At 42.3% G+C, this 20,162-nt stretch overlaps 1 protein-coding gene across 1 annotated transcript in view; it reads left to right on the top strand.

The window, feature by feature from the left end:
• Nucleotides 1-20,162, top strand: part of NCKAP5 (NCK associated protein 5) — a gene marked incomplete at both ends in the record, with an annotated part of 941,793 nt that overhangs the window by 607,022 nt on the left and 314,609 nt on the right. Inside the window, one exon of the mRNA XM_079709823.1 lies at nt 616-703. Within this exon, the coding sequence (XP_079565949.1) occupies nt 616-703 (88 nt within the window). The remainder of the gene's footprint in view (nt 1-615; nt 704-20,162) is intronic.

Genomic DNA, 20,162 nt, shown 5'->3' with positions numbered 1-20,162 from the left:
AAGATATTTCTTAATTCAAATAGCAAGGTTTTTTGAAGTAATTTAAATTCTATCAGCAAGGGAAAGGTTAAATAATTTATGGTGCCTTCACATCATGGAATATTAGGAAGCAGTTGAAAAAAAGTAGATCTTTGTGTGCTGACATAGAAAGACCACCATGGAAAGACATAACAGTGTATTAATGGTGAAAATGGATTCATCTAGGATTTGTCAACTTTGAAAACTGACTTTAAAAAGTCAAAGTGGTATTTCAGGAAACTTACTGGGGTGACACTGTGTGTCAAACTGAAAGTGAAGAGGGATGTTGGGAGATGTTTGCATGTGCACAGACATAGTAGGCCAAGGATAGAGACCTGAATGTTAAAGAGAGAGAGAAGCCAGAGCCATTCTGCAGAACGATTGCAAAGGACTTCATGACAGATTCTTAATATAGGGGATGAAGGAGAGAGAAGAGAAAAAAGATTTCCAGGTTTAAGTTTAGGGAGTAATATACTAAAGAATGATTTCTACTAACTGGAACAGACCCATGTTAATAGGAAACATTTCTTAAAGAAATCATTTATTCATTTATCTATCTACCTGTCTATTTATTTATTTATTTTGCTTGTTTTTCAGGATGGAAGAAACAGTACGAAATCTCCTGCAGAGTCAAGGACCTCCAGAACAGAAAAAAGAAGACACTGTTAATATAATGGTCTATCAGGTACACCACGTGTCTTGCTCTTGGCTGGATGCTGGTTGGCTTGTTTTGCTTGGATTTCTCTAGCTCTGTCCTCCCTAACCTGGAGATAAATAAAAAGGGATGGTCCAGACCCCAGTGCTGGGAGCCACACCAGTCACCTCTGTTACCAGTCACCTCTGTTTGAGGAATACTGTACACATTCATTTAACTCATCCATTTCTTGTACTTTGTGAAAGGAATTGTAGGTTTGGTTGTAGGAAGGTGCAAAAAATACATTTATAGAGATGCAGAGAGACCTATAGAAGTATCGCGGTACTCTGTGGTCAAGGCTGTAAGAGAGGCATCTACAGCATTCTCTGGAACACAGGGGAGGCGCTGACTCCTCCTGCCCAGGGAAGGTAAAGAATACTTCCCAGAGGTCTGACGTTTAAGGTGGACCTCAGGGGTAGAGAACAAGAGAAAGAACATTCCAGGCAGAGGGAAACCTAGGTAAAGGGGCAGTGGTATGAACGTGCATGGCAGGCTCCTGGAGAGTAAGAAGCTCACGGGGACTGCATCGTGGCTGCTGAGATGACAAGTTTGATGGTGAGACTGAGGGGACATGGAAGAGCTGGCCGAGGTTATGCCTGTCTTCTCAGCTCATGGTTGTGGTCTTGCGCCTCAGGCCATGTGGAGTCTATAGAGGTCCAGAGAGAGTCAGTGGTCAATGCACTACCAAGTTGTCTTTTTTTTTTTAATTAATTAATTTTTTTTGGTTGCACTGCATGGCACATGGGATCTTAGTTCCCCGACCAGGGATCGAACCCGCGCCCCCTGTATTGGAAGTGCGGAGTCTTAACCACTGGACTGCCAGGGAAGTCCCAAGAAGTGACCTTCTGATAGCCCTTATCCCACGGTGTTTTAACATTAGTGAAGTGACCAGGCTGGGAAGCGGGGCATCTAATCTGAGCATGACCCAAGTTGGCCATACAGATGAGAAGGCTCTGACAGCAGAAAGAGCCCAGGCACTCTATCTAGATCAATGTAGGACTTTGATTGAAGAGCACTGAAAATCACAAATGGGCACCCAATATCCATTGCACAACTATGCATAGGGGGCTTTCAAAAGCTAAAGAAGGAAAGGAAGTGGGCCAAAGTTTAAGGTGATCACTGGGCAGCCCTAGGTTTTGGCTAGCTAAAGAGCATGTGGGTCTGGGGAGGCAGTCCTAGGAATCCGGCTGGTAAAGACCGTTTCACACTAGCGTCCCTGAATTCACGGGTTCTGGGCTCTGCAACCCCACTTGTGATGACAAAGATTGAGAGGAATCTGACAACAAAAGTCTCAGTATCATATAAAGTTAAGAAATCTAGATAAAATTAACCTTAAGAAGTCTGTGTCCTAAATCGTTGACTCTTGAGACATCTACAGAACTACAGTATGACAACGGGGACAACTGTTCTCTATCTCCAGTGAAAGCAGTATAAGGAGTTGACTTAAGCCACCTTGGAGGAGATAAAAGTTAGCTCCATAGGGACTTCACTGGCTGTCCACTGGTTAAGACTTCACCTTCCAATGCAGGGGGTGTGGGTTCAGTCCCTGGTCGGGGAGCTGAGATCCCACAGGCCTCCCGTCCAAAAAACCAAAACATAAAACAGAAGCAATACTGTAACAAATTCAATCCTTTAAAAATGGTCCACCTCAAAAAAAAATCTTGAAAACAAAGTTAGCTCCATAACGACAGTAGAAAAACTGCTCAAATCCATTTCTCAGGAAAAGGTTTAGATTCTTCTTGAGGTGGCCTTCACATAGAAAAGGCATGCCCGGCTTTTCCTGATGTGTGGTCACCTACAGTAAGGATAAGGATTTAAGTCCTTCTAGCTCTGAATCTTTCCTAGGTATTACATTTGCTTTGGCAGAAAATTGATGTATAAGTGAAAACTCAGACTCGACTCTGCATTAAATGCTTCTGTTTAGCCTTAAAGAGTCATATGAACCTGAAATGTCCCCACTCACAGGTAACACCAGGCTTTAATTAGAACTAAGTAATTCAGCATCCCTCCTGTGCGTTTTCCAGCCTCCTCACTGTGGCTCTGTTTCACCAAGTTCTTATTTTCTTTTCATCATTCTTTGCTAATCTCTTCACACACTTGTTAGCCAAAACCATGGTATACACTCTTATCATCAGAATTCGTTTTGTGAAACCGGAAGCTTCTTAGAAAAACAGAGACTTTTTTTTTTTTTTTTTTTTGCGGTACGCAGGCCTCTCACTGCTGTGGCCTCTCCCGTTGCGGAGCACAGGCTCCGGACGCGCAGGCTCAGCGGCCATGGCTCACAGGCCCAGCCGCTCCGCGGCATGTGGGATCTTCCTGGACCAGGGCACGAACCCGTGTCCCCTGCATCGGCAGGCGGACTCTCAACCACTGCGCCACCAGGGAAGCCCCAGAAGGACTTTTAAAAATGTGTTTTCCAACTGTTTCCTCTTAATCACCCAGTCTGTTAGATTTGGGAAATCAGCTCTTCTGTCTAGAGAGGAGAGAGTTACTGATGTGAATTCATGCTACACGGAAGGGACTTTTCAGCCATTGCTCTCATTGGCCTCAGGCTCATTATCTGGAAAATTGGAGAGGGGTTTGGGTTACATGAGCCATAAAGGTCATTTGTACATTCAACAGCTATTTATTGAGTTTTTATTGTGGACTAGGCACAACTTTGTCCTCTGGGGATTCAAGACATGAGAACAGAAAGAATGGTGGCACTGAGTCCCAGGGAGGTCCCTGTCACCTCAGTCATCCTAGTGTTCTAAATATGGCAAATAGTAGGAAAATAGGTTGTGCAAGATATATGTGATGAAACCAGTGGAGTGCATAGTTAACACTCCCTGAAGCCGAACTCTTTGTTTTGGGTAAGAGCTGGGAAATTTATTGCTTCATAATATGGAGGGTTATTAGCACACCTGACTCAGATTTTCCAACTATAAGATTTCTCTGACAGGAGCCAGAGGCCCATGCAAAGCTGAGACCCACAGGAAAGCCGGAGTGGGTTTTATTTTCCATCATGGAAGTGTTTGTTCTGAGGCTTTTATCATCGAGTTAATAACAGTAGAGTAACAGCTTTCTGAGTTCCAGGCCCAGTGCTAATTGCCAAGCATGCATGTGAAGGGTGGTCTTAGTTTGTTCAAGGGACATGTTCCCGAAGACATCTCAGAGTTGGTTACTTGTATCATTTAGAGGTTGTATAATTTCACCTGGACCAGCTCAAAGGTCAGTAGGTGTTTCTGTTCAGCAGCCGAGACAGCCACCCTGCGGCTGTCAGTGGTTTCACTGGCTTTGTCACTGTGCACTTCTCGACTCTTTTTGTAATTTGGAGAGTTTGCATCATTTCAAGGTTTGGGCATGAAGTGACATTAATGCCATTTTTATGTGACTACAGTTTCCAATTTGTCTAGTTCAGAGTCCCGTTGACTGTGACTAGACTGTAGCTCATTCGGTCCCCACAACTGTGCAGGAAGTACTGTCACTATCCTCACGTTAGTGAGGATAGACGGGGACATAGGCTCCCAGAGGTGACCTCTTGCCCAAAGGTGCAGCCTGGAAGTAGCTTAGAAGGGATTCGAACTGTAGTCAGTCTGACTCCATGGCCTCGACTCTATGTGGAGACTTTCTGGAGAGATGAAATGATGGTGCCCAAGTTATGTAGCTAAATATCATCTGTGTTGGGACTTGAACCTAGGCCTTTCCACTGGCTATTTAGAGCTCTCTCCATTCATTCATCCGTCCATTCATTTGCTCATTCATTCATTCAAATGACAGTTATTCATTTATTTTTGGACCTACGTATGTTAGATTCCTATTGCTGTTGTAACAAACTTAATGGCTTAAAACCACACAAATTTATTCTCTTTTAATTGTGGCGGTCAAAAGTCTAAAATCACTGTACTGGCGGGGCTGCATTCTTTCTGGAGAATTCAGGACAATTATTTCCTTGCCTTTTCTAGATCCTAGCATTCTTTGGCTTTGGGCCCTTTTCTCCATCCTCAAAATACATCACTTCAAACTCTGGTTCCATTGTCATTTCTCCTTTTCCTGAGTTTGACTCTCCTCCCTCCCTCTTATGAAGAGACTGATTACATTGGGCCCATCCCCATAACCCAGGATAATCTCCCCATCTCGAGATATTTCATTTAATCACATCTGCAAAGTCTCTTTGGCCATAGAAGGTAAGGTAACATATTCACAGGTTTTGGGGATTAGGTAGGATGTGGACATCTAGGCGAGGGACATTGTTCTGTCTATTACACTAAGTAACGCATGAACCCAGCAGGCTGGCCGTACCTAGTAGATGCCAAGCTAAGTGCTGGAGATACAAAGAGGCCTTTTTCTGGAAAGCTCAGTTTATAGGATGCTGGAAATTGGGGGGGGAAGGCAGATAATTAATTGAGTATATGCAACAATGTGATAGGAGCCCACAAAGCACAAGTTCTGGGAACAGAAAGGAAGATGCCACCAAACCTACTGCACTGCTCTCCCCAGAGACTCTTCTCCTGCCTAGGACTTCCTTTCAACAATCCTTTAACCTTTGCTTTTAGTCTCTGTTGTCATGGACTCAAGAGTCAGGCACCCCACAGCCTGCCTTTCTCAGAACATCTTATGTCCCTGGTATTTTAATATAACCATCATACTGTCATGACACACGTTTGGTGCTTTACAGTTTTCAAAGTGCTTACACAAAATGGATCTCGTTTGTTCATTTCAACAGCCTCTAAATTAGATATTAACCTGCTCATTTTTAAGGATGAGTCTCAAAGAGGACTCTTTCAACTCTGGCAGATGCTAAGTGGTAGAACTAGAAATAAATCTCAGACTTCCCTAAGTGAGATACATAGAGTGAAACTGAGCACTTCTCAGTGGGATAATCGGATGGCCTAACTTCCCAGCTCACAAAATCCTTGTCTCAAAATACAAAAATAAGTGAAAGGAAACTGAACTCAATGAATAAGCCATATAATGTTTGTGCCGGACATTTCTTCTATGGGAGAGAACAAAGCCCATGAGTAAGAGAAATATTACCAATATACGGAGGGAAAGTGATATACCTAGCACCAAGGATAGATTCCTTTCATTATGGGAAAATAAAAGACCTCCAAGGATTGTCTGTAGAGGAGACTGAAAAAGGAGAACCGTCTTCCATTTCCCTCTTGCTCGGTTTCTGTCTCTAGCTCATTCTTTCTAGGTATTTGGGGGTTTCTTCTGTATCGTGTGATACATTCTTTTTGTTTGTTTGTTTGTTTTTATAATTATTTTAATTTTAGAACCTTCACAGCTCTCGGACAGATGAATATTTGTTCAATGAATGAATGTATTTTTAAATGAGAAAAATGTTGAGGAGAGAATATTTTATTTTCAAATATAAACCCTAGATTAAATATGCAAGAGTATCTGCTTAAAATATGCATTATTAAGTGCCTGCTGTAAAAGGTATATATAACTTCTTAACGGGTGAACTGGGTTATCAATATACAAATCAATGAGAGCCCGTGGCTGATTGTTCTCTTCCCATCGCTTGCTGTGTTTATGCACTGGCGTAAGGACTCTGGCTTCTTCAGACAGAGCAAGTAACTGATTTGCAGGAAACATAAAGTCGCTTCCTGCTTTTATTTTTATTTTATTTTATTTTTTTTTTTTTTTGTGGTACGCGGGCCTCTCACTGCTGTGGCCTCTCCCGTTGTGGAGCGCAGGCTCCGGACGCGCAGGCTCAGCGGCCATGGCTCACGGGCCCAGCCGTTCCGCAGCATGTGGGATCTTCCCGGACCGGGGCACGAACCTGTGTCCCCTGCCTCGGCAGGCGGACTCTCAACCACTGTGCCACCAGGGAAGCTCTGCTTTCTGCTTTTATAGACACTGCCAGACTTATTTAAAAATTTATATTCTGTGCACCAGTAGTCTTTCTTCAGTTCTTATGAAATAGTTTTTACAAAAAGTGAAAACGTTACTCATAAGCAACTACAAGGAACTATAAAACCAGCTTAGTAGATTAAAAACATTAAACATTTACTTTATTTAGAAGTAAATGACTATATGTTATGTACCTTCCTTATGGCTGACTCTTTTTTTTTTTTTTACATCTTTATTGGAGTATAATTGCTTTACAATGGTGTGTTAGTTTCTGCTTTATAACAAAGTGAATCAGTTATACATATACATATGTTCCCATATCCCTTCCCTCTTGCGTCTCCCTCCCACCCTCCCTATCCCACCCCTTTAGGTGGTCACAAAGCACTGAGCTGATCTCCCTGTGCAATGCGGCTGCTTCCCACTAGCTATCTGTTTTACGTTTCGTAGTGTATATATGTCCATGCCACTCTCTTGCTTTGTCACAGCTTACCCTTCCCTCTCCCCATATCCTCAAGTCCATTCTCTAGTATGTCTGTGTCTTTATTCCTGTCTTACCCCTAGGTTCTTCATGACATTTTTTTAAAATTCCATATACATGTGTTAGCACACGGTATTTGTCTTTCTCTTTCTGACTTACTTCACTCTGTACATTCTTGAAGCCCAAGTTACCATCTCATTTAGTTGAGTAGTTAGGAAACATGTTAGAAAATACATTCATGATTCGATATGAACGGGGGCAATTCAGCGTAAATGAAATGGAGCAGCTAGTTGAGAGGACGATACGCCTTCAGCTTCATCTGTCAAAATATTTCAACACAGGCAACCAAAGATACAGAGAATCGTAATACTAATGATAGATTACCCATTAAAGTCCTCTTGTGTCTGTAGCTACCTTTTGTGCTGCTTTGCTGTAGCTGATAGATTTCCTCTTGTCTCTGCTTTTCTCTATGGAACATGAATTGAACCCATTAGCTTTGTTTATTTAGAAAGAAAAAAGTGGACAGATAAATGGAAGCACTAATGAGGGGGAAAAAGACCGGCATGTGGTACAGCTTCTGCCACTAACAAGACTTTTGGCCTCAGGCGGTCACTTAAACTCTCTGGGTTCCTCCTTTCTTTTGTGTTTGTGACTGAAGAGGTTTTGGATTACTTTAGGGACCACAAACACAAAAACCTACAATTGCCAAATAATGTAAATGGTTAAAATAGGCCAGGTATGAGAACAATTGTGTGTTCTCTGGGGGTTTAGATTCTATTTTTCCACTTTTGATAAGGAAATAGGTACAGAGAGATGTGGTGTTTGCTTGTTTTTTGTTTGTTTGTTTGTTATTCAAAGGCAAAAGTCTTGCTTTTAAAAACCATGCAGTCGCAACCTACACTTGGTTTAATTCCAAAGGGCAGTAGGGAGTGGTGGAGACTGTGGCAGACTGACCAAAGAGCCTCTGTCTGGTCTGAAGGCAGCAGTCACAGCCCCACTGCAGCAGATCCAGATGACTCAGAATGCACAGCGGTGTGGACAGATGGCCATACATTTCAAAAGAAGATGAAAGTTCAAATTTTTATGAGCAGTTTCTTAGTCTGTAAATACTGGCTTATTTTTTTTTATACATGGATTAAATAAAACACGTGCTAGACTCAGGGCAACAGCCGTCCGCACAGAAAGATGATTTCGAGTGGTTTTTTCTTGCTCTTAGAACTCTGGGATTTTGATGCTTCTGTGCAATCCCGTGAGGCCTGGTCTACACAAAATGCATCATGGAGCACATCACCCTACCGCGCCATGCCCCCCATACCACCCCAGGCCCCGCTTCTGACGCGCGCTGAGCAGCTGCTATGTACTGGTCAGAGTCCAGTCATTTCACAAGTGTGAGCTCACTGAATTTTCACAAGAACCATTTGAACTGTCTCCATTTTACAAAAGAGGAAACTGAGGTACAGAGCTGTTAGATTGCCTGCCCAGAGTCACACATCACCAGTGTTGGCTCCCTCAAGCGACTTGGCACCCTTTAGGCAGGCAGAGTAGGTCGTCACAAAGATGGAGTGCAGGAACTTTGTCAGGAGGTGCAGTGTGTCATTGTCCCAGTAGAGGCACAGAGAGGTTGACATAGTACGCAGCCCTGTTGTAACAGTGTCCACAGTCAGCTCTCTTCACCCCTTTACTCTTCCCATCTTCGTGGAGAGCCCTGCCTGAGCTGTGTAGCTTCCGAACCCAGCTCCATCTCTTCTAATGATGCCCTAAGCTCAGTTATTGATCTCTTAGCCTGTGTTTAAAGCAGTACGTTCTGATACCCAAGTTATTTCCATTCCAAGTGATCTAATTGAAAATCAAAATGACTTTTTCCTTAAGTAGTTCCTTAAAAGTAGTCTCAGATGTGATTAAGCAGGTGATGCTTGGGGAAAGGGAACCTTTCTAGTCATCCTAAAATCTGTCAGTCATCAAATACCTATCCAGATTCTTTTATGTACACAGAAAACATGTGACGTAGGCTGGGGCCTTCCTCATTGAAGCCCAAGTCATGCCTAGCAGAGATACTACTTTATTTCATAAATTAGAATTTTTTAAATTGAAGTATAGTTGATTTACAATGTTGCGTTAGTTTCACGTGTACAACAAAGTGAGTATATGTATATACGTCTATATATTTACGTATATATATACACGTATATATCTTCTTTTTCAGATTCCTTTTATAGGTTATTACAAAATATTGAGTATAGTTCCCTGTACTATACAGTAGCTCCTTGTTGGTTATCTATTTTTTATATAGGAGTGTGTATATGTTAATCCCAAACTCCTAATTTATCCTTCTCCTCCCCTTCCCTCTTTGGTAAGCATAAGTTTTTTTTCTATGTCTATGGGTCTTTTTCTGTTTTGTATATAAGTTCATTTGTATCATTTGTTTTTAGATTCCACATATAAGTGATATTATATGATATTTGTCTTTCTCTGACATACTTCACATAATCTCTAGATCCATCCATGTTGCTGCAAATGGCATTATTTCATTCTTTTTTATGACTGTGTAGTATTCCATTGTATATATGTACCACATCTTCTTTATCCTTTATCCATTTGTCTGTTGCTGGACATTTAGGTTGCTTCCATGTCTTGGCTATTGTAAATAGTGCTGCTGTGAACATTGGGGTGCATGTATCTTTTCAGATTATGGTTTTCAAATTATATACCCAGGAGTGGAATGAATGGATCATATGGTAGCTCTATTTTTAGTTTGTTAAGGAACCTCCATACTGCTCTCCGTAGTGGCTGCACCAATCTACATTCCCACCAACAGTGTAGGAGGGTTCCCTTTTCTCCACACTCTCTCCAGCATTTATTATTTGTAGATTTTTTGATGATGGCTGTTCTGACCAGTGTGAGGTGATACCTCATTGTAGTTTTGATTGCATTTCTCTAATAATTAGTGATGTTGAGCATCTTTTCATGTGGCTTTTGGCCATCTGTATGTCTTCTTTGGAGAAATGTCTATAAATGATAATTCTTATCAGGCATAGGATTTTTTTTTTCTACTTTTAATTTCACCTTCTTTCCCTATAATGACTTAAGTGTACCTTAGGCAAATTCAAAAATTTAAGTGCACTCGAAAGAAAAGTTAGGGTTGAAAAATTAAATAGTCACAAAAGATACCTTTCTAAGAAAGCTTTTTAAAATAACAATATTCCTACTATATTTAAAGTGTGAGTTTCCAAGCTTCTAATATAATAGCATATTTTTTTCTTCAGCATATGTAAATGCAAGACAAAACTGCTATTTGTGGCTTTCAGGAGCTGCAAAGTTCCTGACTCTGTTTCCTGGCTGAGTATTAGAATCACCTCAGAAAACCTTAATAGATTCAGCTATCCAGGCACCTTCTTTTATCTTCAGACTTAGAATGACCTGTCTTGTTTGGCTTTTTCTGAGTTTGATGGGTCATTTTGATTCCTCTGGTCCACAGATGTGTTGGGGATTAGTGAGGTACTTCAAAACCTATCCAGTCCACCACCCGTTTCCTCATTTTGCAAAGGAGAAAATGGAGATGAAGTCCAGCGCGTGCTATATGCATTTCTACTGCATCGGTACTGATTCTTTCATTCACAATACTTATTTCAGTAAGTGCCCTGGCAGTTAATTAGCCAAGAGATCTGAACTCTTGAGAACTCAACAGAGAGCTTGACTTTAATTCATACAGATTATTCCGAAAAGTGTTTGTTTCTCTTTTTTTTACCTAAACAAAGTGTGGTGAACAAATGCGAATCAATAGGTCAGCAGTGAGTACATTCCCTGAGTGCACACCAGTTGGGAAAAATGATCTAAAATTCTACTGAGTGTCTGTTGAGAGAGTGGCTAAGTCTTTACACAGGTATTTATAAAATTCTGATACACAATGGGATGGGAAATATTTTTATTGAGTGCTTTTATTTACGTGGCCTGTAATCTGAGGAAGTCTCAAGTGCCTTTGATTCTGCTTGAAGAAATTTGGTCTTTCCTCTGAATTGCTGTGAACTTTGTATTGCTGCTGAAGTGGGTAATGGTAATAAAGGGAGTATTTTTATTGTGTGTTAAGTTTTAAAGGACTGAAACTGTTCCTCAGGGAAGCGGTTTTCTTCCTCTTTCTATTTAGTTTTAAGCAACATCCTCTCTTCATATAATAAGTTTAGATAAAGGAGGCAGTATTTCGTAAAGCCAAAGTGATGAGATTCAGTGCAGCCAAAATCATTGTCCTTCATAAAACATTCCTTTTCTCTTTGAAAGTATTCTATAAGATGAATGTATGATTTTACACCCTACAGAAATACTTTCTAGAAGATTTCAAAACAGTCTCTGTTAGCACACTGACTAAGGACAGGGTTCACCTCTGTAATTCCAAAGTCATAGGAAATACTTTGAAAAGAATAGAGGAGTTTCAGATATCACTCAGAGTTTAAATAGTTACCTGCATTCTTCTTGGAAATGTTAAATTCCTGGCTTAATAGGTTCTGACTCTTCTTTCTCATTCTCAATTTCTGCCTGCATTCTGTGTGCAGACACAAATACGTTTCCTGTTAGATATTTTGACCCAGAGCTGAACTCTTATCAAGTAAAAGCAGAATGTGGTTAAAGCATATGTAACCTATGAATAAAATGGTGCCCCGAAAACTCACCTTCTCTTCATACAGATGAGCTGCTTATTGTCAATGAACATGAGCTGCTTTCTTCAGCTCATCTCAGCAGAGGGTCCGGCTTTGTTTTGGAAACCCCAGACGGTGTCTCAGGTCAGGAGGTTGTATGGGTAGAAATCAAAGAACGTCGCCCTTTCGTAATTGTGTCGCTTGGGCAAATAGTTTGGGCACGTCAGATCATTAACCAGGCATATCAGTTATTTCTCCCTCTGAGGAAACAAATGAATTTCAACAGGGCAAAATCACGGTGATATCAATCCTTGAACTTTGATCCTATTTTCTTAACTCACATGAGGCTACAAAACTAAATTTTATTTTTTTTAGGGCTTAGCTTATCAATGCTTTATGAGATGGAGATAAAATTGTGTGTGTGGGGAAAATGGACAGTGTTGGAATTAGGAAATAATTAAGAAAGAAGTGGAAAGTGCCTGCTAGGAAAAAAAAAAAAATCTTTTACTGCTGAGATCTCTCTCATACTGTAACCTTTCAGCTGCGTTGTCCTTACTGATTTTGCACGCACAAGCTAACACAGCATGGCAAGAAGAATCACCGGGTGTGGGGTGAGAGGAAAATGGTCTGGGTAGGGGTCTGCTGTCTGGGTTGAAGCCAATGCAGGGTTCAGGTGTTCACTGGCCTGACAGGCACATCTGAAGAAGCAGGACCACAGCCCTTGCAGGCTTAGAATCTTGTACTTGAGCCTGACAACAGCTTCCAGGCTTGGGAAACGTGGCCACCTGCCAAGAAAGGACCTTCCTCAAAACTCAACTATAAGATGAGGGTTAGACGATGATCAGCTTCTCAACCCACCTGTGCCCCAGCCCAGACCAATTCCACAGAGCCTCCAGCAGCTGAGCCTGGGCCCTGGTAAGTTTCAACATTTCCCCAGGTGATTCTAATATGTCACTAGGCTTGTGAATCGGTCAACACCTTGATCGGGAAGATCTTTTCTAGCCAGCTCAGCTCTGCGAGGAGTGCAGGGAAAAGATTCAGAAGGAAGTGTGACTTACAGGGTGCAGGGGAGGTGGAAGGGCAATGGAGATTCAAGGTTTGTTTTTCTTCCCGCTAAGACTTTCGCTATTGCCTGGAAGGATAGGTTATCTAATCTTAGTTTGCGTAAGGTTTATGCCAGCTGTGCCAGGGTCCAAAGGTGGAGGATTTGCACTCCCCCATGCACTGGGCTGTGTAAACACCTCAGGCTCGGGAAGGATGGAGACAGTGACTGAACACACGTCCCCTGCCCCTCCCCCATGTCCGTCTGTTGGCCACTTATTCAAATACAGATGCCAGCAGTGCTCAGTTTTTCTTCTTGGCCCTGTGGAAAAGCTAATTCAGATTAATAAAGGGAAGAAGCAATCTGAGAAAAAGAAAGTCGTAGACCATTAAAAAGAATGCCGTGAGCTCTCAGTGGCCCCTCTCCTTCCAGAGACCCCACGGATAAGGGATTGTGGCTGGAGAATGCATGAAGGCGAATTTAAGTAAGAAAACGTTTCGGAGTCAGAGAGACCTGGAAGCGGGTCCCATGTTTCTCACTCAATTAGCTTTTGTCATCTCGGGTAACTTAATCGACTTGAGCCTCACTTTTCTCTTCTCTGTAATGGGTACAATAAGGCTAAACGGAAAGGTTGCTGTTTTCAAAGTGCATCACTAGACATGATTTCATCTAACAGTTGTATGTAGTATATGTATGTAGTGTATGATAACGTGCATAACACATATTAAATATTCAACAAACAGTAGCTATTATTGTTAAACATCTAGCCTTATCTATCTACTCGTCTATTCTTTCTCTTCATATACCCAGATGCTTCCTCTTACCCCACCTCACTCTAGCCTACCCTATCGGCTAGCACCACAGAAGGTGTGAAAAACCTAAAGGTTCAAAACTGGAGAAAATGATGAATCTATGAGAACTGTGGGCATTTCAGGGGGGCTAAACCCAGGATCAGGTCCCCCGACAGGACTGGCCTTTTTGGTGGTATCTTCTCCCATTGTGCAATCTTGTCATCCCCATACCCTATCTACCAATATTTTCTCACTTAGGTATGTTTCTCTGAAATTGCATCTGTTAAAGCATCATTCTATGTAAGAAATAAAGAATTAAGAAGATACATACTTAAGGGGAGTCCTTCACACGTTAGTGTGACCCAGTTAAATCTGCAGGCTTTGCTCTATCAACCCATCACAGAAAACTGAAATTTAGAATTTGGGGTTTGGAAGGAAAGGAGACAGGAAAATAACTTTCCTAAAGTAATTTAGGAGCTTATAATCCCCTATGTTTATTAAGTCTGGGTGAGACTTCACCTTAGAGAGGGTTACCAAGGGAGAAAGGTTTTAGGAAGCAGCATAGGGATACGGAACAGAAGAGAAAGCCAGCAAAAGCAACGTACAAATTGCAACCATCATTTCTATGGTTTGCTAAGTGCCATATGCATACAAAAGAGCGAGAAACCTCTTTTTCCTCTCACCTTCATATGCTCAGGACCCAGACCTCAGGCTGGGACTCTCCTAAGAAACTGTTGAGGGCCTGGTATGATCCTAGTGTCATTTAATTTATGCCTTCTGTGTAATGCACCAGGTGTCAAACTGACAAATTTAAAGGAACTTTTGGAGCAAGCCCATTGAATTGGGGTCTTAAAATGACTTAGATTCTTCCCCTGTTTAAATAAACAGCCACATATCTGTAGCAATTCATGATGGTTCCATTGTTTTGTAAACTGATCAAAATAGATGTTTTTCCAAGTGTGTTCTGTTGGGTTTGCCACCACACCCTAATAAATTTTGTATCTACACTAAATTAATAAAGTAGCACAGTAAATTCATTTCTCCCCATTACAGCCAAGCCTATACCTTAGTCTGAAGCTTCTACTGTAAGTGATGATCTAAAAACAATGCCATTGCAAGTGTTCTCTGGCAGCCTTTTTTATTTCATTTACAAAATAACTTGTACGTATATCCTTAAGATACTAACTAAGCTGTATTTCTCTTGAGTCATTATGTCTAATTTTTCTAATCCAGCTATTGGATTTTTTTCTTCTCTGTGCATTTTTATTACCTCTTCTTTCCTGAGCATTTGAACATCACCATTGGAGGATCAGTCGTGAAAATTGCCACAATAATAATTAATATGTACAGCTTACACTTTCACGGCATCTTCTCATTTGAACCTCATACTAACCTTTCAAAATAGGAAGGGCAAAAAGTTCAAGTTCACTTTACAGATAGATGAAGAAACTGAGTTCCACAGAGGCAGTTGACTTTATAAGTGTCATACAGTGTCAGGTCACAGTGGACTTGGTCCTTTGATTCCAAGTCCTGTAGTCTCGTAGGGGCAGCATTAATTACATTCTCTACTAGTGGTTCTCATATTTGGCTGTGCCTTGGAATCATCTGGAGAGTTTAAAAAATTTATGATGTCCTGGTTCCATCCCAGGGATTCTGATTTCATTGATCTGGGGTGTGGCTTGGGCATGAGGAGTTTTAAATCTCCACAGATCAATTCTGATGTGCAGCTTGGGCTGAGAACCACTGTGCTACAAGGCATTAGGTTCAGCTGTATATTTTTCCTTTCTTGCTCATCATGGTAAAGGTTCTTCCAACCAGGGTCTTTTCATTAACCTGCCGCCAGCATTTCCCTCAAAGTAGCCAACCTGCTGCCTCATGTTTAGGAAGCATATTGAGCTTCTGGGGAAGGTAGGAGTTGAGTGGGACCTTGAAAGACATTAAAATTCAGATAAATGGAAAGGTCCTTTTGTTCTGTGGGTACTCTGATGAGAGACCGCAGAGGATGAAGGGTATTCTGGTGAGGTACAGCAGAGGATGATGGGTATTCCAGTGAAGTACAGCAGAGGATTGTGGGTATTCCCATGAAGTACAGCAGAGGATTGTGGGTACTATGGTGAGAGAAATCAGAATTATGGGTAAGCAGAAAGCCTTTAGAGGCCAACAGTATGGGTTCAGATCCTGACTGAGCCACTCACAAGCTATGTAATATTTGAGGATTTACTTAAGCTCTCAGGGCCCTGGAGACCTTCCTCCCAGCCACATTCAGCCCATGGGTTGGTAATGACCTCACTGCTGAGGGGGCAGTGAGGGATCAGAAGGCTGGCTGAGACTTTGAGAGACCACGAGGACGTGCAGCAGGTAGGTGGGTCAGTGAGTTGCTCAGGAAAATGATTGGAGGATAGGGTGGGCCCAGTTCAGAGGCCCGGACCGATGGAGTGAGAGCTAGTGGACATGTCTGGAGAAACAGAAACCCTGCTGGTAGGAAGGCCTTGCTGGAGATGGAAAATTGTTTCACTTGCATAAAAAGGAGGGACCTGTGGACACAAAGAAAGAAAGACAAGATTCTAAATTCACCCTAATTAGTGTTGTCTGTTAACTGAGCTTGAGGCCTATTTTCCTTTTTAAAAATGCTAACGAGGGCTTCCCTGGTGGCGCAGTGGTTGAGAGTCTGCCTGCTAATGCAGGGAACACGGGTTCGTGCCCCGGTCTGGGAGGATCCCACATGCCGCGGAGCGGCTGGGCCCGTGAGCCATGGCCGCTGAGCCTGCGCGTCCGGAGCCTGTGCTCCGCAACGGGAGAGGCCACAACAGTGAAAGGCCCGTGTACCGCAAAAAAAAAAAAAAAAAAAAAAAAAACAACTGAGCCACCATTCCATCCAGCATGCCCAAAGCTTTGTATAATACTATATCTGAAGTCCCTATCACAGTACCTGGCCCCTAAATTATTATCTGTTAAAAGAACTAATGGGGCTTCCCTGGTGGCGCAGTGGTTGAGAGTCTGCCTGCCGATGCAGGGAACACGGGTTCGTGCCCCAGTCCGGGAAGATCCCACATGCCGCGGAGCGGCTGGGCCCATGAGCCATGGCCACTGAGCCTGCACGTCTAGAGCCTGTGCTCCGCAACGAGAGGCCGCGACAGTGAGAGGCCCGCGCACCACGATGAAGAGTGGACCCTGCTTGCCACAACTAGGGAGAGCCCTCGCACAGAAACGAAGACCCAACACAGCAAAAATAAATAAATAAAATAATAATTACATCTGCAAACATCCTTTAAAAAAAGAAAAAATGCTAACGATTAGCGAGTTTCAGAGAGTTACCGAACTAAGACTTTGTCCTTGACATGATGCAAGGCGGAGCCTGGAAGGACAGTGTAAACTTGTCAGAGAGGATGTGGGCAGTCAGGCCCCAGGGCTGCTCCTTGCAGTGAGTTCCTCAAACCCCTCTCAGCCCAACAAGTTCAAAACCTTCCACTTGGAGCTGAGTTTCCAGCATGGCCTGAGCCATAATTGCTTCTGACTCTCTTATCGGTGTCTGGGGTCATTCTGGACACGCAAAGCCAGCTGAGTTTGATGGGCTGAGAGACTGAGAAAACTGGGCAGCCTCCTTACTGCATAGCAAGAGCTACAGCCAGAGTGCTTCAGGGCTCGTGTCTTTAGTGATAGGAAAAGTCAATAAAGGGATGATCTGGTATCTTGGAGACCAGGGCTGCTTGGAAGGGGTTGGATCATTTCATATTGTATTAGGGTAGCCAAGAGCTTAGGGCATTTTTACCAGCTGTTTACTGTGATGTTGCTGTGTACCTGGTAGCCAGCCTCTGTTATCCGCGATTTTCTAAGGAAGCAGTTGTAGTGTGACACGTGAAGGTCAATCACTGTACAGAGATGAACAGGATAGTTAGAAAGTCTCAGGTGCTCAGAAGGAGGAAAGTTAGCTCCAGTATCCAGCTACATCATTTTGCACGTGAGGAAACAATGTCACAGATACCCAAGGGGCTTGATCAAGGCAGCCCTGACCATGAGTGGCACACCTGGGATGAGAAATCCGCTCAGTAGCTAGTTTTATGCTTCCTCCCTCCCTGCGGCAACAGAAAGTTGCTTAGCGCTGAGATGACCGTCGCTGGGTTCTAGAAGATTCTTTGTAGGAGTAAGTTGGGAGACCTCTGGGAGAGCCTTTTGTTTCAGGAACCAACACTTGGCCGGTTCATTATCCTTGAAACGCACAGAGATTTTGCATGAAGAAAATGCTTGCTCAAGTTTTTTATGCACATTTATATTACTTTTCATATGTATGTGTGTGTGTGTATATGTATATGTGTGTATATGTATATATAACATTCTGACTTTCCTAACTGTCTATTAGGATCGTGCTTATTTCTTGCTAATTTATCTGAATCTCCTTCTCTCTCTCACCAAGATGAATCATCTGGCAGGGTTGCAGGTTGTCTTCACCAAGTAGCTCTTTGTCTGTCTACACCCACTGTGGCTGTAGGCAGCTTGTCAGGATGTACATCCCACTCGATGCCAAAGAAACACCTCACGTGATAGCTTTCTGCCACTTTCAGGGGTTAAGGATAAAAATAAGAGTTTTAATGTCAAAATGCACACCAGGACAACACTGCTGACAAGATTTCTTCCGTAAAATCCTCAAACAGTTGGGCCCTATGCTGTGCATTGGCTTTTGCCTGACTAGAGAGAGAGGTATTATGTAAATTATACTAGAAAAAGAAAAGTACTATTCTTGCTTTATCCTTAAGTTCCATTTAGGTGCAAATAAGTGAAGCTGCTCTCTGTTCTGACATGAACCCCCAAGAGAATTAACTAGATAATCCATCTCTGACTTTCAAAAGTACAACTAATGCACCACATGAGAGCTTTTCTCGTAGGTAACTCCAGGAAGGAGAAAGCAGGGAGGAACTGAGATCTTGATTAGGAGTATGCCTATGAGTCTCCAGAAATTCCCAGGGCATTTTAGGGTAGACAACTATATGGCTTAAAAGGGCTTCTTTGTGAGATGCATGTGCTGGGGCTGTCCCTTAAAGCATACACATGCAAAATCTCATTTTCTAGGAGTGGAAATCAAGGTAGTGGTGCTTTCACTGTTTATGCAAATGGTTTATCCGTCCATTGCTTTATCTTTCTGATAGCAAAATACTGGCCTAAAATATTGATAGTTTTCTGTTGGAAGTACTTAAGAATATTTAAGCAGCTCAGCATTAAGCTTGTGCACAGTGTCATCAGAGGTAAATCGGGGCGAGGTCATCCCTCATTTGGCGTGAGCACGTTCAGCAACACTGGACGTTCATTCAATGTTTTGTGTGCTATGCGAGGTGTGGTGATGGGGGTGTGATATATACAACATTCCAACCCCTGAGAGTCTTACATTATAACTGGGACCTACTAAACTGCATATAACACCTGTTTACTGAATTTGGAATGATAAGTTTGCTTCTCCATATGAACTTTTTTTTTTTTTTTTTTTTTTTCGGTACGCGGGCCTCTCACTGCTGTGGCCTCTCCCCTTGCGGAGCACAGGCTCCGGACGTGCAGGCTCAGTGGCCATGGCTCACGGGCCCAGCCGCTCCACCGTATGTGGGATCTTCCCGGACCGGGGCACGAACCCGTGTCCCCTGCATCGGCAGGCGGACTCTCAACCACTGCGCCACCAGGGAAGCCCCCAAACTATTATTTTTTATAATAATAATTATTATTATATTGTATTTGAACACTTAAAGAATTCTTTCATAGCAGAGACTTCCCAATTCAGTTTAACAAACTCAGAAGATACATAAATATTTATCTGCCAGTAATTGTCAAAACAAGAATATATATATATAGTATTGATCATATTTTCTGAAACAAAAATTTGGATACATTGGTCCCCTGACCCTATGTATTTATGGGGACAGTGGGATAGAAAAATTTTAATTGCTTAAATTTACTGTAAATTAGCATTCTGTCCAGGAATCGCAGACATATGGCCGTTGAGATGTATATAAAGACATCCGTAATATAGGCACCCATCCACCACTAACTAGTCAATGACTGAAATTACCGGTTCATTTTGGGATGGCCTTTGCTTAGGCCACAGCTTCCCTCTGGAGGCTATCTGGCTCCCCCGTCCCATGAATTCTCTCAGAAAACTAGGATGATGGGAGAGAGGAGGCCTTAGAAGAGGAAACGAGAGAGAGATTTTGAATACACATTTTGATGTCAACTTAACGAATTATTTTTAACCATGTCCAAGCATTTAAGTATAGCACTGACCACTGACATTCCCCATCTGCATAACAGTCTTACCGTTTTTGGTTTCTTTCTGCTCGGGTTACACTCAGACAACTATGTATGGGCTACAAGGACATCATTTTTATTGCTAATTTTTTTAGATGTCCGGCCACCTGAAGCATGCCTTTAATGAAAATTATAGTTCATCCTATTGCACAGTAGAGTCTCCCTTTAAAGTATCTTTGGAATTGAACTTTTTTTTAAGGCCATAAATGTTGCTGATAGATGGAACAGGCAATAAAAGCATCATCTGAAAATTTATTCATGTACCTTAGCAGAGCTGTTGAATATGGAAGATAGTTGGCCACATTGGGGAGTGTTTTGAGTGAAGAATGTGGAGTAGTTGTGAATTGATACGCCAGCGGTCGTGGTTCATATTAGAGACATAAAG

Source organism: Hyperoodon ampullatus (genome assembly GCF_949752795.1).
Source record: "Hyperoodon ampullatus genome assembly, chromosome: 8".
Lineage (NCBI taxonomy): Eukaryota > Metazoa > Chordata > Mammalia > Artiodactyla > Ziphiidae > Hyperoodon > Hyperoodon ampullatus.
Note: the sequence above shows the minus strand (reverse complement) of the source record. Positions and strands in the feature narration are given on the sequence as shown.